Here is a 17,747-nt window from a genome sequence, read left to right on the forward strand (position 1 = left end):
AAGCATCTCACCGCTGCATGCTTTACACATAAGTTGAATTAATTATTATTAATAATAATGATAATAAATGGCATTTCTAAAGCACCTTTTAATAACTCAAACACTCTGTTTACAATAGGAGGACATGTAAAGAACAGCCACCATTTAAAAAAAAAAAAAAAAAAAAAAAAAAAAAATTATATATATATATATATACAGGGGTTAGACAATGAAACTGAAACACCCAGTTTTATACCACAATAATTTATTAGTGTGGTGTAGGGCCTCCTTTTGCGGCCAATACAGCGTCAATTCATCTTGGGAATGACATATACAAGTCCTGCACAGTGGTCAGAGGGATTTATACCATTCTTCTTGCAGGATAGTAGCCAGGTCACCTACGTGATGCTGGTGGAGGAAAACGTTTTCTGACTCGCTCCTCCAAAACACCCCAAAGTGGCTCAATAATATTTCGATCTGGTGACTGTGCAGGCCATGGGAGATGTTCAACTTCACTTTCATGTTCATCAAACCAATCTTTCACCAGTCTTGCTGTGTGTATTGGTGCATTGTCGTCCTGATACACGGCACCGCCTTCAGGACACAATGTTAGAACCATTGGATGCACATGGTCTTACTGGTGCAATGTGCAGTGAAGATGCTGTGAAGATTGGCCGCCAGGCTGGTCCAATTTAGCCATGAAACCTCCCACACTAAAATGACAGGTGTTTCATTTTCATTGTCTAACCCCTGTGTATATATATATTTCAGTCTGTACACTTTGCTAATTGCTTTAATTACATTTATGTAGTGTTATTAATCAGATTTTAAAGCAGCAGCTCATTTAAAGTATGTGAGAAGCATTATGAATATAATGAATCATGAATGTTGACAATTAGCAATACTTTTCTCTTCCCCCATTGCTGTGGAGACAATTTGATTTAGATAAATATCTAAGCAATGCATATTTATGGAAAGTTAACTTGAATGTTTAGTTATTCCACACACATATAGCCTATAGTGACAGTGATAGCTACCATAGTTTAGTGAGAAGGATATCACCTTAGCCTACAGGCTACCTATGACATATCATGATACAAAGAAGTATAATTATTTTGCAATTGTGGATAAACATGCAGCTCAATATATTAGTAACTGTGTAGAGTAAAAACATCTGCAGAGCAAAGTAATTTTTAAGGAAATAAACTACACCACAAAGCTAAAAAAACAGCTATATGATCAATATTTTAATGGAGGAAGGCATTAAGTCCATGACAGTGTGTCACAACAATCTGCAAATACTTAATGTGAAGATTATCATATGTACATGTAATCCAAGTTAAAAAAAAAAAAAAAAAAAAAAAAAAAAAATTATAATAATAATAATAATAAAATAATAGTAATAAAAAAGAAACAGTAACATCAATGATCTCTGAATGCGAGCATCTGAAAAACCACACCATGTACAGGAATGCAAATCATTCTCATCAAACACAGTCAAAATTACAATCAAAAATACTTCTAGACTCTGCAGTTTGTAGACATATTAGCACTAAAATGAGCATTTGAACAATTTCGAGATTTTAAAGACCTTGTCCGTTTCAGTGCTTGTCATATTTGTACTGAAAATAAATTGATGTTCAAAATATACTGTGTAAAATAACAGACATCATAAGTTGGTTTACTAGATTTTGAGCATAACTGTGTATAAGTAAGCACTTATGAGACAGACATATGTATTAATCATGATTTATGTAAGACATGGTTTACATATGACATAATATATATATATATATAAATAACATGAGTTATCTCTGTATACTAAAAGAGCAACATAGTAAATTCCTCTTTTAACTAGTCTTATTGGTTCCTCAGAATGTTGGATTTGCTCATAGATCTGGAATGATTCAAATTTCAGCCCAGTTATAAAACAGACAGCAAAAGTAGCTTAAGCAAAGGAAACTTCAAGCAGTGAATACATTTCTTGTGTAATTTCATAACTGAGACCTAATATGATGCACAAAGTATGACATATAGTATGTAAACAAGCATTATCACCAAACTCCTCAATATTAATCACAAAAAAAAGGTTGGGCCCTTCATTTTCAATTTCATATGTCATTTTATTAAATGAATACACACCTGGAAGAATCCCACAAAGTTGACAGTTGCTATACAGCTGCAATTACAGTTAGGTTTAAAAACCTAATCAACCAATCAAACAATAACAATAGCATAACTAATATAACAAGCAGTTTCTCCAAATTCTACAAAAAATGCCACTTTTCACTACCGCAATCTCAAAATACTGAGGAATCTTAGCTCATTCCTCATGGGCAATGGCCTCCTGTTCACTAATATTCTTGGGTTTGCGTTTTGCAACAACCTTCATCAAATCCCACCACAGATTTTCTAAGGGGTTCAAGTCAGGTGACCAACGCCTACTTCTGAAACCAAGCCTGAACTTTTACAGATGTTGGGATCACTGTTGGAAGTTTCCAATGATATCCAAGCTTCAGCTTCCTCAGAAGGCATGACCTTTTCTCCTAGGATGTCCTGGTACTTGATTAAACACATCTTGTCCTCCCCACACTGCAGGTTTCCAGGGCCAGCTTTACTGTAGTCAGAGTGTAATTTTCAGCCTAAGCATCATTCTTATTTCTCCATACATACCATCCATAGGCCAGTTCTAGTCCTACAGAACATTATCTCAAAACTACCATGACTTATGTGGTTTTGAGCATTCTAAAGCTGACAATTATTGTTCTTTTGGGTCAGCAGATGTGTATGTCTTGGAGTTCTGGCATGGAGACCTTCAACATTTGGTATGTGTATTACTGTGCAAATTGAAACCTCTGTGCCTGTTGCCACCAAATCTCAGTGCAGGTCTTCTGCAGTCACTTGAGAGTGTTTGACCACTCGCATCCACAGGAATCTTTAACCTTTTCCTTTAACTTTGAATTTGCAATCTATGCTTCCAACTGTATGACTGTAAGTACATTCTGTGCCTTTGCTGTAGTTTGTATCCTTTTCGTAGTTTGTGCAAGGCATTGATCACTTAGTCTCAAGTTTGAAGCCCTGATTAGATGCAATGGGTGTGTTTGAGATAACACCTGATTTGCAAAGTTGTGCTATTATGAGGGCTTTTATTCAAGGGGTTGAATAATTCTGAGACCGCAATAGTCATTAAAAGATTTAATTTGTTGTTGTTAAATCTGGAGAAACCATGTTATATTCATTGTGTAGAGCTATTTAAATAGTTCTTGTTTGGCTTATGATATAGCTGAAAGTTCTAAGTTTTGTTAAATATCCTAATTTGCAATGAAGGTTGAATAATTTTGCGACTGTAGTTATGATGGCACTTAACTTTTCTGGGGACTATATGCAAGCACAATGTTCAGTTTGTGGAGTCTGTGAAGGACCTCTCTACAAATAAAAAAAAAAAAAAAGTTTTACTTCATTTTTTTAAATGGAACAAAAAGTGCAATTTTAGATTGTAATCCAGAAATTACATGTGATTACCTCTTTATTGTCCTGCTGACACCAAATGATTATTCTTCCATATATTATACATAATGTTAATAAAATAACCTTCTATATTTTCCACACATAGTACCCTGTAGTAATAATAATATACCCTTCCATTTGTAATTTTATAGTTAGAATACCCGATCAAAATGTTTAAGGAAGAAACATAAATTAACATGACAAAATAAGACTTAATAAAACCTAGGACTTCATTAACTAAACATCATTGGTGTTACAGTTTAGTGTAAATACCAAGAAACCAGCTCTATATGGCTTAACAGTTTGATTTACATTATTTACTCTAAGGATTAGAAACCTCAGAACAGCATTTAATTAGAATCACTTAGGAATTCCCAAATTTAGTCTTATTATTAAAGACAAATACGTTTTAGCGGTTGTAAGAAAGGTAGTGAAATGCTCTAATCAAGTGCTGGCATTTCAACACAGTATTAGTAGAAGTACAAGTAAAATTACTAATGCAACCTGCCAATCAGTTAAACATATATTTCAAGTACTGAGAGTCAGAAAAATAATTCAAAAACGTCTTGAAACTACAATAATCTCAATAAAAACAAGTAGTGTGTCTTTAAACTGAACATACCCTGTTTAAAAAGAGCAATATGTTTGTATAAGTTAAATCTTCAAAAAAAAAAAAAAAAAAAAAGTAAATTCAAAATGTTACAGGAACCAGGGTATTCCAGCTCTGAGTTTTATGTCTACTTTAAGTGTAAATACTGGGCCAGAGTAAAGCTGTGTTCACACAAGACTTTAATCAGTGAAATGTCACCAGCAAATTCCCCTTTATTATAATGAAATTCAGGCAATGAGCAAATCTTGCTGCAGACATCAGGGGGAAAAGAGGCTTAGCGTACTTGGTGAATTTTACATGCAAAGTTTTATATATATATATAAAAACTTTATATGTAAAATTCATTACTGAATAGCGCTACTACTTTGGCCGCAGTGCCCTGAATAAAATGGGCATTGTAGCGCAGTGCTGTACATCCAAAATGGTGCAAATGGTCATGTTGGCAGTGGGTAAGCACTAACTTTTATATAATATGGTCCGAGCCATTTACAACATGGTGCATAAATGTAAGGCAGCCTGATACGCAGTCAGTCGGGAGGTTGGATTTGACAGTATAGATCTCTCTCTTTTTTTTTTTTCTATAAACTGTTTAAGGTTAGTGAGTGTGCCGGTTTGTTTCACAAGTAATGGCACCAGAATGGATGACTGTGTTGCCAATTTTCTGGCACTGCCTATTTCATAGAATGATGTCAACTGCAAATATCTAGTGTGATCGGAGCTTAAAGCAAACAAAAATGATCTGAGGTTTAATGAGAACGAAAGGATCCAGACTCCCTTTCTAGTACTGTAGTCATAGGGACCCATAGGTGGACGTTTCCTTAAGTGCCTAAGATATCACACAGCCAGTGTCTTTCTGAGGCTTGAGATCAGGCTCCTTCACAGGCTTAATCTCCTCCTCTTGCTTGGGTTTTGCTTTTGCCTAGAAGACACAAATGCACATCACACTGACATAACGGTAGAGCTAGATGTCATTGTAATGGGAAAAGATGAGTTTATTGAATATCTCTAATAGGTGTTGCATACTAGATATCTTTTTAATATGATAAGATTTTAAAATAAAACAACTGCACTTATACCTTGTCATCTTTCGATCCTTTAGTGAGATCAAATGTGGCGTAGACCTCAGGAGTGCACTGTTCACTGACAGCTGGGAGCTCAAAGGTAATGGGCTCTGCCAGGCCATAACTTGCCTTCAACTCCAAAACAGGGGCTTCTGCAGGCACCTTATGGAAGTATCTGTCAGACAAAACATCTTATGAAGAACAGCATGCAGACACACAAATTTTCACACCAGATAATGCACCAATCAGCCATAATATTGTAACCAGCCCCTTCTTGGTACACTCACTGTCCATTTTTCAGACCCACCATTCATACAGGAGCACTTTGTAGTTCAGGAGACTGTAGTCCATATGCACTCTTAAAAATAAAGGTGCTAGAAAAGGTTCTTTGCGCGATGCCATAGAACAAGCGCTTTTGGTTGCGTAAAGAATAATTTTTGTTTAAGAAATGCATGTATGAAGAACCTTTTAAAAGTTTAAAAATCCATCACTCTGTCTTAAGGTTCTTTACTCTTTTAAATGTATTAGCAAAAATGGTTCTTTATGGAACCAAAAGTGGTTCTTCTATGGCATCTTTCAAAGAATCATTAGTAGCACCTTTATTTTTAAGACTGTGTTGCTTTAAACACTTTTGCCCATTTCGCCCTGTTCTTTAATGGTGATGTCCCCAACAGTACCACCACAGAGCAGGTATGATCTGGCTGGTGGATCATTCTCAGCACTGCAGTGACACTGGTGTTGTGGTGGTTGTGTGTTTTGCTAGTACAAGCTGTAGAACAGACACATGAGAGTATTCTCTCATAAATACTATCAAGTGTTCACAGACACACACACTACATCTGATCCAGTTGTACCAGCACAACACACAAACACACCACCATGTCAGTGTCACTGCCGTGCTGAGAACGATCCACCACCCAAACCATATCTTCTCTGTGGTGGTCCTGAACATGGGGAAAAGAAAGTATGCAGTGGACCACAGTTTGTAATTGAAGGACTACACAGCGCTACTGTATTGTCAATGGAGCTTATAAAATGGACAAGGAGTGTAAATACAAGTTCCTAATCCAGTGATTGTTTAGTGTATATCTACAGCTTGCAGTGCAGAACAGACCTACTAGGAAAGTTCTAACAGTCCCTTTTTGCAGGTAAAGAACAATGCTGTACCAGCTGCAAATCCAGTGATGCTCTAAAGGATTTCATTATCTTTCGTACACACACCTCTCGGATTTGAGTGAAATGTTATGGATGAAAGTACAACCAAATGAATTATCTTCTCTACTTCCGGTAAATGGCACATTGTTTGTGACCTAAATTTTCAGACATACACACTACAAGGGAACAGATTTTCAAGATAATTTAGAAGGCCTGAAAAAATAAACTTGTCTGTGTGTATGTTTGTGTTAGTTTGAATACTTTTGGGAGAATCATAAAGAGAGAAGAATGAGAGGGAGAGAGAGGAATGTGGAAGCAGATGGAGAAAGAACAGTGAGGAATGAGAGGCAGAGAGATGAGGAAGAGAAGTGTGAGGAGTGAAAGGGAGAGTGCTTTTCAAACAAACAAATCCACATTGGTTGGGTTCATCATCATCATCATCATTTTCTTCTCCGCTACATTGGTTGGGTTACAATGTGATAACTCATACGAACCCATTTTTGACATTTCACATTCTCTAGCCAGTATACAATTCTCCTGTTAAGGACCTAACTCAAATAGCTATCAGAAAACCTCACTGCAGCTCTAAAGAACATATTTTCTGATACATAGGGTATACAGTAATCTGGAGTCTAGTTGTCCTATATTATGCTCGAAATATAAGACACAATTCTCAAAATGTTTTGACTTTAGTCTCAAAAATAATTGACTTTATTCTTGACATATTTCAAATTTAATCTCGAAATGTTATGATTCTAATCTCAAAATAATTACAACTTTAATTTCAAAATAATTTTGCCTTTAATCTGAAAACAATTATTACCTTAATCTCAAAACATTAAGATCTTTATCTTAAAAATTACATTGCCGACATAGATTCCGCTTCAAAACCCTTGTGTAGATAAATGAATGAGTTTTTTATACTGTGTACAAGAGTCTGACAGTGTGTAAGAATCTGATAAATTAATTGCTGTCAGAGGAGTAGTGTCAGTCTGATTTAAATCCTACTGGACCAACTTTTATCAGTTTTTAAATGTACAAGAAGAACCAGCAGTAACAATGACCATTAAATATGTGGTACCACAAGGTTCTGTTTTAGGGCCTTTTAATATTTACATTATATATGTTACCACTAGGAGATGCCATCCTTAAACATGCCGTTAAATTTCACCGTTGTGCTGAAGACACACAATTATATAAATCAGCTAATTACTCATACTCAGGTGGAGGACTGTGTCGTATTAAAGACAGGACATAAAGTAACATCTCTGCAACTCAGACAAATGAAAATGACTTCTTCAAATCAATGTTCTGATTGGTTAAACAAACCTCGCGTTCTGATTGGTCGAGCTAAAGCTTTTCTATTGGTTCATCAATTGGCTGTTAAAACCAATAAATCCGCAACTGCAAAAAGAGATTCGCACGTGCAGCAGAGAAGGTGAAAGTATGGATTTTTTCCACCACATTCAAAAACTCCCACTGTCACATTTGGAACCTCTAAAATGTTTGCTCTTACACATTTTAAGCCATTTGAGAAGGTACTGATTCACACATTCATGACATTTGATTTACAAATGCAAATCTTTTTTTTTTACACATTTAAAATTTATTTCTATACATTACAATTTTTTTCCACTTTTGTGAATTTAAATCATTATTTTTGTTTAGTTTTAAATTTGTGCATTCAAATACATTGGTGGATTTAAATTTTTCATTTATATAGTTGCTCAATTGCAGTTACAAATTCTGTTACATTTGTGAGTATTGTTTTACAAGGTCTAAATCATTTTGACCCTTTTTTGACTCCATATGACACTGGTTAACTTTCCTTATTGCACACGCAAGACATATGAGTCTTATTTTTAACAAGAATTCAATACAAATGATGTACATATATTTTTTTATGTTGTTTTCCATCTGGTCAGCATTGCTACTGAATACACCGTCTTAAATGTGTCCACGGCCTTAAACTGTACAAAATGTATTGGTCAGTTATCCATGATGAAACTTTTATGAGGTCTTTTAAAAAAAACTTTTATTAGGTGGCTTAAATTATCGAGGACAAAATGTGTACTGAAATCATTAGAAAGTGTTACTAATTTTGTTTACATTGTGTAGATACAGTAAAGCATTGTGTTGCACTGTCACACTCAACACAATATTTCTGATAATAAATCTAGTGTATTCATTGCTTACTGCTATGTCTAAAGGACAGCTGACACAACTCCTCAAAGCATCTTATTCACAAAAATGCAGGTTTATTTAATCTTAGTGTGCACTTACATGAAACCATTCTCTCTCTGACATTTCTCCAGAGTGTTCTTGATGAGACCACCAAGTTTCCTAAAGAAAAGTTGTTCAGATGGTTTAGCAGTGCTGCCTGGGCCTTTGGTCTGACGGTATTCTTTACACAGGGCCTCTGCTTGTGAATAACCTGGAGCAAGACAAAGCAATTAAAACCCTAAGGAAAAAGGCTATTGTTAGAGGGTGTGTGAGTCAACCTTTACAAATAAGAAATGCAATGTTTGTTGAGGGAAAATAAATGTCTGTCTGTAATGGTTTATCCAGTTCATGGTCGGAATCACTGGGCGCAGGTGGGAACACACCATGGAGGGAGTGCCAGTCCTTCGCAGGGCAACACACACTCACACATTCACTCACACACTCACATCTGTGGTCAAATTGTGGAGTAGCCAATCCACCTACTAACGTGTTTTTGGACCATGAGAAGAAACTGGAGTATCCGGAGAAAACCCATGTGTAAACAGAGAGAACACACTACTCCTCACAGACAGTCAGGATAAGCGGTTACAGACAATTAATTAATGAACATAACCATTAAACATCCATCAGGCTCGTTCTGTTAAAAAAACAAAACAAAACAAAACAAAAAAACCACACTTTTTAATTACTTTAGCATTTAACTAGTCTGTCTTAATACCCCCCTTGATTTAACAGTAGAATTTGATTTATTTTCTTTTTATTTATAGGTGTGCCTAGTTTCTCTTTGCTCTTGCATTGTTAAGCATATTGACCTGCATTTTAATGTATCAATATGTGCAATATACATAAAGATTATTATTACTATTATAATTATCATCCTTAGTTTATATTCGCTGACTCAAAACACACAAAAATATATTAATTTTCAGTACACTGAACATCATGCTTTTAACTCAGAATTATTTGATTCATAAATACTCACATTTTTCAGCCTCCTGTAGGGATCGTATAGCCTCTCCACATTTGTCACTAGCAAGAAGAGTCTGTCCGTGATAGCAGTACGCCTGTTACATAAACATAGAACTGTCACATCCATTCAATTAATTTAATCAGCATTTAATCAATAAAACTGAACCTCACATTTAAATCTTAATGACTAATATGGCTGTTAGTGTCACAGTTCCATGGTCAATCACAGCGTATTATAGGACTTTTACTACATGTCTGTAGATACACTATCTGTTACAGTGTACCAATTCATTTTTAACCGTTCAATTTCTTCTATGCATTTGACAAACTTCATGTATATTAAAGCTACAAACATGCAAAGTACTCCAAACTGCTATCTGTTTTAGGTGCAAACTGCTGCTGCTGTTATTTATTTTCACCATATTTCCTTAGTCAATATATAATGTTAAAATGAACCTATAGTGTATAAACATTCCTATAAAACTGTGGCCTAGAAGAAGCCCACTCTATAATGCTAAAAAGAAATAAATGTATTAAATATGTTTAGAACTTTAGGACTATACACCTAGATTATATTTTTCCATTTTATTAATAAAACAAACCAATTTCACCTATATGTTCATTCAAACTGACCATATGTGTTTACATAATGTTTAAGTTAATGTGAAACATAGATAAAGACGAAAAACATGTAAAAAACTTATTTTTAGTGAAACAAAATACACATATACAAATATAATGGATACTTACATAAGCCATGTAAAAGTGCTGTTTGAGCTGCAAGTATTTCCTCCACTTACTACTGTAATCAGGATCCAGGGTGTTAAGAGTATGGTCTAGTGACACACAAAAATGAAGAATTGAACACTGAATAATTATGAGGATATAACCATGCCAATAAAAACATTACAGAGTTGCTTTAATACACTTTAACTCACCCGCCTTTTGATAGAAGTTTGCGGTTTCAAATGCCAAAGCTGCTATAAGGCCTGCGTTATGCTTCAGTTCAATTGCACGGGCAATGGTCACTAAAAGGAAAAGAAGACATATGACATGAAGCCCATGTATTTTTTTTTGGTTTTGCAAGGAAAGGTAAATAGTGAGAATGTTCCACACCTTCCTGAGCCTCTGCTTGACTCTGCACAATGTATGTGTCAATGACTCTGGGCTCAAGGTCTCTGCCTTTCTCAGCTGGTGTGATGAGGCGGGGTATTTGAACCTCCTGGAAAGAGAAAATAAGTTTTTAAAATTCCCTAATCACACTTATTACATTTAAGGTTTGTAATATATTCCAGGGGGGCGCAGCAGGTAGTGTCGCAGTCACACAGCTGCAGGGATCTGGAGGTTGTGGGTTCGAGCCCCGCTCCGGGTGACTGTCTGTGAGGAGTTTGGTGTGTTCTCCCTGTGTTCGCGTGGGTTTCCTCTGGGTGCTCCGGCTTCCTCCCACAGTCCAAAAACGTTGGTAGGTGGATTGGCAACTCAAAAGTGTCCGTAGGTGTGAGTGTGTAAGTGAATGCGTGAGTGTGTGTCACCCTGTGAAAGACTAGCGCCCCCTCTAGGGGATATGCGGTTACAGACAATTAATTAATTCATTAATATATTATTGTTCAAAACTATACAGTCAGGTGCATAATTTTTTTTCACACTTGGCAGAAATCAGTAAAATACAACTGTTTAGTTTACATCATTATATATAGAAAAAAAATATTTAATATATACAGACTTTTAATATATAAAGATTTAATATATAAACATCACTGCTACTTTCCTAAACAAAACATAAAAAATGAAAACAAATATTTATTCCCATTGGTACTGGGCTATAAATGACAACAAATTCCAGGTTCCTTTAATCACTAACAAACATGTGTTGGAGTAGATGATACATTCTGTAGTAAGAAGTGTGCATTTAACAAATCTAAGCTATACAAAGGCCTATATGTTTAAGACCATTTTGGCAGGAAGTTTCCAAACTTTTTTCATACTGTCAAAAACAATCTGCATCCATTACAAACAAAACCACACTTTTTTTCTGTATTCCTCTCAATTATCTAGTGTGTAACAGTGACCATCTCACCAAAATCAGCAAGTCTAGCACCCAACAACACACCACCCTGTTTTTACTGCAACGTAATGTCTCCTTACACAATTACATACATACACAGCCACACATATTAGAATAGAAAAAAACTTATAAATTCACTTCTAATTCAATAACTAACACAGTCACATTCATAAAATATAAAACCCTTGTTTTGAAATCAGCATTGAAAACACTGCTTCTAATGCTTTACCTTGAGATACTTGAAAATTCCAGCAGCACTTTTCAAACTTTTATGAACATCTTTTGCTTCATCTTCTGTGATGCTACAAAAAAAAAACACCAATATCAAATGTTTCATGTTATACGCAGTTTTCAGAAATGCAAATACAAAATAAATAAATAAATCTACCCACTTTTCCTTTCCAGCAAGTCGTGATGCAAATTTAGTATGCCAAACTGCAACATTAAAGCCCATGGACACCAGCTCAAACACTGCATCTTGTTGGGAACTAAATATAAAAAAATAATCTTGTTACACAGCACTTAGAGATTCTTTTACAGGTTTTAAGCCTAGAGTTGGTTTATCTGAAAAACACTGCACAGAAATCTAAATGGCAATTATCTACTAACAAGCAAATCCTTGTTAATACTAGATTAAAGAGCTCAATAGTTATCTGGTAAACTGGCCAATAAAATAATCTGTTACGTATATAACTGACAACACTGTTTAAAAGAAGCTAAATTATTTCATTCCTGTTTTTACAATACCTTGGTATGTTTCCTTGCAAAGTATCAGTCCACTTAAAATTCTGAATGAACCGTAATTTGTTCTCTTGTGTGGTACCATCCAGACTCACAAGAAATCCTACAGATGGGAAGCAGATAGAGCACAGAAAGAACACAAAGCAGTCAGTCTACATCAGACCACTTAAGACTGAATACACACTATAGTTTATGACCTAGACATGTAAGTAGCCTTAGGCATATGCTTCATCTTTATCCATCATCACACTCTATACAGCAAAAAAGAAATGCACATCATTCATTCCCACAGCTTGGTATTTTCTTCATTATTTAATCTTAAGCAATACAGCGGTAGTTATAGGTATTAGCATTTAAGACAACAAACCCTGTAGAAGAGAGAAATACTCATCAGTGGCCTTCTTCATGATTTCTGGAGTACAGGTAGCATCCGTAAACATGTCCAAAAGCCTGGCTCGCGTTGTTCTCAGGTCACTATAACAAACAGTCAACGAGGATCGTTATCAACATTCACGCAGAGTTTGCTCAGAACTCCACAGCACTGAAAGAAGAAGTATGCCCAAAAACAAATGGTGGCTACACATTTGTATGTAATTTACATAAAGTGCCATACAAACTCGAACCGGAAGCTTACTTGCAAATTTTATTTGCAGCGGGACTGGATGCAACTCCATAGAGGTTGAATGATACCGGTGCTGTAGACTTCAAAGGATTTCGATGAAACCAGTGCGTCATTGTGTGGCAGGCTGAGGCACCTACACCTTTTTGGTAGACAATGTTTGTATTAGCAGTTTTAAATAATTATTATAAAATGATATACACAAATGCATACGTATGTGAATTTGGTTAATACATTCACCACTGGGAGAAAGGACGTTAATATATAGCTAGCTACTTGATCTATCTATTCTACAGGCATTTTAATTTTAACCACTTCAGTTAGCAATAATCAACAGGAATAACAGGTAACCCACTGCCGTCATTAAGCGGCATTTATCTACATTAGTTGGAGGTAAATTATTTTACACAGCTCACAAAATATAAAGTGCTTGTGTTGTGCAGATGTCTGTAGAAACGTCTAATTAACTAACGTAAAAAATATAGTGAATATAGTTTTTGAAGAATATGGCTTTTGTTCTACGTTTTATCGTTGTTTGAATACTGTCAGTGTCAAAATAGTAACGTTATTCCAGAAGCTAACATCAACTAGCTTTGTTCTGGCTAACGTTAGCTACGCAACGTAAATAGACCACTCAAACGTTTAATAGGAAGCCCTAACACTAACATGATCCGACAAAAATCACCCTCACGAGAGACAGGTCTCCGTCATAAAATCCTAACTTGCTGCACATTCAAAGAGAAATAAATGATAACGTGTCAAACCTTAAAACAGCAAAGCTTCCAAAGAAATGTGTAACCCAATCCACCAAATAAACACAATGGCCGTTCTTCCTGTTTCACATACGTCATCGGTGACGTTCCAACATAAATAAATAAATAAATAAATAAATAAATAAATAAATAACTCACGTAATGTACCAAGCCTTTAACATAAAGAGTCTTAATAAAACCACGGATCCCATAACCGGTTATGTAGCTCATTTAATTACACATAAGCCTCAGATTACATCTATCAGTCGTATATAAAAGCTACATCTTTATTAGTCGTTGTCTCAAATGATCACTGGGTATTCTTAAACGGCCAAGATCTCCCCAGAACTACAATAGAGAGCAGGCAATATTTGTGCGATGTAACGTTATCACTCTGTGTATTGCGCTGGTACAAGTTTTTAAAGGCCCGGTAATATATTTATTTATATATTGAATTGCTTATGTAATATTAAACTTGTGTGTTATGTGATACATTCAGTAAAGTGTTATATAGAACTAAGCGGAAAAATTATATAACACTCGTCAACAGTCGCCAAAATGTTCTCGTCTGTCACAGGCTGACAAAACTTTGTGAATGTTACCATGGCAACGCACGTAAACTTGACACAGAAAAGCGTCTTTTTTTCACTTCGAATTACTGTTGTGATTAAATAGATTTTTAGGGTTTAGGGTTCTGTTCTGACACGCCATTCCATATATACTCCAATAGAGTGGGAACTTGTACTGTAGCGTACACACACACGTGCTTTGGTAGAGGGAATATTGTACAGCACTGTGCATATTTTGACTGTCTCCAGAAAACTAAAGCTGTGTAATAATTATCAGTGCCTCTCCCTATACACACGTGTCTGCTTGTGCATGGGGCGCATGTGCCTGCAGTTAAAGTTGTGTATTTCCTTTCTCAAGTAACCTCCCTCAAGTCAAGGATCTAGGTCAGAAAATTCCGACCCCAAATTTTGTTTAACGGTACAGTCACACTGCAGCGAAGCGAAAGGCTTCTTCCGCCATCTGCTGGCCGCGTTGGGACATGTCACCTTTAAAAGCAAGGTTTGTTGGGGTTTGTCTGCACCAAGCATACACTTTATGAGACAGTGACGAGGACGGCGTGACATGGGGCCTTAAGACACAGATTTGTCTTGAACCTGAAGTTCAGCTTGTATCTCTTTGGAAGTTTTCACCTTTTAGCCCATGTGAAATTCCTTCTGATGTTTTAACAGTCATAAATAAAACGTGAAAGCATGCATTTTTGTGGACTACTGGAAAAACAACAGCTACATTCTCTGTCTCATCGACATCAGTAGAGCAGCAAGAGTGTGTCAGCAGCTTCAAGTTCCTGGACATCCCTGAGGATTCAACATTTTTCACCTGGTTAAAAAAAAGGCACAACAACGCCCTTACTTTCTGAGGAGGCTGAAAAAGGACACTCTAGCTCCTCAGACCCTCACAAACTTTAACCACTGCACCCTGACCAACTGTTTTGTAGTGTGGTATTATAGTGTATATCATAGATTAAAGAAAGAGGCTAAGTTGAAGCACTGGTGTCTCTGATGGCTGCCAGTGTTGAAGCCAGTATATTCTCTGAGAAATACACAGTCCGAAGGGAGCTCTATTGGAGTTTTGTTCTGAGATCCCACCCTCTGTCCAATCACATTGCAGTCTCAACTCACTGGGTTGCCAGGTACTCAAACATAGCGTTCCGCAGCCATGAAGTGACTAAGTGTAGAGAGACAATGTTAGATTTTACTGTGCCCAAAAAAGCCTCAGTGCCCTTCCAAAATCAAAAAAGTTCCATGACCTGAGATGGAGTAAAAGAAGAGGAAACACTGACCATATGTTTGAAAGATGAAGGAAGATTAGAAACAGCAACTGTATCATACAGATCCAGAGTTGGCTAATTTCCTCCTAAACAGATAAGCAAGTCATTTCAGGAGAAAAAAAATGGAAGAACAGATGCCTAAGTATAGATTTAAAAGAGTAAACTGCATAGTTAGCATTTTAAAGAAAATAAGAGATAGCAGCGATTAAAAGGTGTACGGACTGTGTATTTTATATGAAGAATGTGAATAGGTTAATGTGTGTTTCTCAGATTAAAGATTAAGAGTTAAGTGATTAAATGTGAAACTGAGAATTCTATACTATTCTCAGTAATACACTGCAAATATAAACGTCTCACTAGTAGGTCCATGTTTTAGTGACATGTTGTAGACTTGGTTGTGTGTTTTCAACAGACAAAATGGGGATGAGGATTGTTTCAAAAGAGTTTTGTTTATTACTGGCAAATTACACCAGTAAGGTTCGTAAACAGACCCACTTAACATGGAACTAAACTAAAAACTGTTTGAATATGAAACTTGTCAATATTTGAAGAGAAAATAATAAAACATAATAAGATCACTAATAAAATAAGCACAGATGTTTTTTATGTGAAAAGATGAACCCTTTACTCTGTAAATATGTTGATTACAGTCCATAGCTCTTAAAATCCTCTTGCATTTGTCCATGTATGTTCAGTTTTCCTCAAACTGGCAACCTAGTCCAGTTTCGTGTCTGGGGAGGAGGCAGATAGCCCTCTCTACTGTTTTGAATCTGTATTGTTGTTCTTATTGTTGTTGTTTCCTGGATTGGGCAAATATTTTTCAAAAACTATAAAATTTGCCAGTTTCAACATTTTATATATTTCCTTTGTTTAAATGATTTGCACATCATTGCATTCTTTTTTTAAATTACATTTTGCTCAGCATCTGTTGTTTACATCCATCCATCCATCCATCTATCTATCTATCTATCTATCTATCTATCTATCTATCTATCTATCTATCTATCTATCTATCTATCTATCTATCTATCTATCTATCTATCTATCTATCTATCTATCGGCGCAGCAGGTAGTGTGGCAGTCACACAGCTCCAGGGACCTGGAGGTTGTGGGTTTGATTCCCGCTCCGGGTGACTGTCTGTGCGGAGTTGGTGTGTTCTCCCCGTGTCCGCGTGGGTTTCCTCCGGGTGCTCCGGTTTCCTCCCACAGTCCAAAAACACACATTGGTAGGTGGATTGGCGACTCAAAAGTTTCCGTGAGTGAATGTGTGTGTCTGTGTTGCCCTGTGAAGGACTGGCGCCCGCTCCGGGGTGTATTCCCGCCTTGGGCCCAATGATTCCAGGTAGGCACTGGACCCACCACGACCCTGAATTGGATAAGCGGTTACAGATAATGAATGAATGAATGTTAATTGGATAAGATTAAATATTTAATAGATTATTTGATGTTAAATTTAACAAAAAAAAAAGTTTACATATTTATTTATTTGTATTTTTTATTTTTTATTTTTTAAATGTAGGTCTGGTTCTTGTCACATTTTCTGTGTAAACATCTGAGGCTATAGACTTTTTTTAAAATGGAAAATTTTATATTAATCCACTCTGAATTATTTGTTTACATCTAAAGAATCTAATTTAATTTCCAAATAAAATATACAATTTCCTGCTGTGCTTTGCTGTCATAAACTACAAAAAGACATGTGAGATACTATAAAAAAAAGCCTATATTCTGAAAGTATAGTTATCTGCATGTGCACAACATAGTAGCATAACCAGTAAATATAAATTAAACCATTTGAGAACAGCCAGCTTTCAGTGTGGTAAGTGTACACAAGCTCAGCTCTCTTTGAGGAGACGGATATAAAGTGCTTTACTGGGTAATGCATTCAGGCCTACCTGTGTTCCCAGGAAGAGTGGTGGTTAATCATAATACACGCATGTACACACACATCTGTGCCTGCACTAAAAATCCTGAACTAGGCTTTCTTAGTGCATTAGGAAAGTGGTGCTAGTAAAAATATATTTCCATTCACTGAATCGTCTTCTGGGTTGCCATCAGATTGACATTAGTTTAGAGGTGGACGTATGTACCACTGTACAGAAAAATCCAGAACACACAACTCAATGACAGAAAGACATGTTCCAACAAAGTTGGGACAACAGGGTGAGTACCTTATGGTGGTACATTAGTACATTAGTACACTATGGTGGCTTTCATTTGGTAATCCAC

General features: G+C 36.0%; 1 protein-coding gene across 1 annotated transcript; it reads right to left on the reverse strand.

The window, feature by feature from the left end:
• Positions 1-1,297: 1,297 nt before the first annotated feature.
• On the reverse strand, positions 1,298-13,763 carry brox (BRO1 domain and CAAX motif containing). Its single transcript, XM_066677500.1, has 13 exons — positions 13,694-13,763; positions 12,945-13,071; positions 12,678-12,784; positions 12,317-12,413; positions 11,962-12,057; positions 11,799-11,871; positions 10,621-10,726; positions 10,443-10,532; positions 10,255-10,340; positions 9,518-9,599; positions 8,596-8,746; positions 5,173-5,332; positions 1,298-5,015 (listed from the first exon to the last, which is right to left on the reverse strand). Exons 2-13 carry the CDS (start codon positions 13,043-13,045, stop codon positions 4,923-4,925), a joined length of 1,242 nt encoding a protein of 413 aa, XP_066533597.1. The 5' UTR covers positions 13,046-13,071; positions 13,694-13,763; the 3' UTR covers positions 1,298-4,922.
• Between the last annotated feature and the right edge of the window lie 3,984 nt (positions 13,764-17,747).

The sequence above is a fragment of the Hoplias malabaricus genome, chromosome 7, assembly GCF_029633855.1.
Source record: "Hoplias malabaricus isolate fHopMal1 chromosome 7, fHopMal1.hap1, whole genome shotgun sequence".
NCBI lineage: Eukaryota > Metazoa > Chordata > Actinopteri > Characiformes > Erythrinidae > Hoplias > Hoplias malabaricus.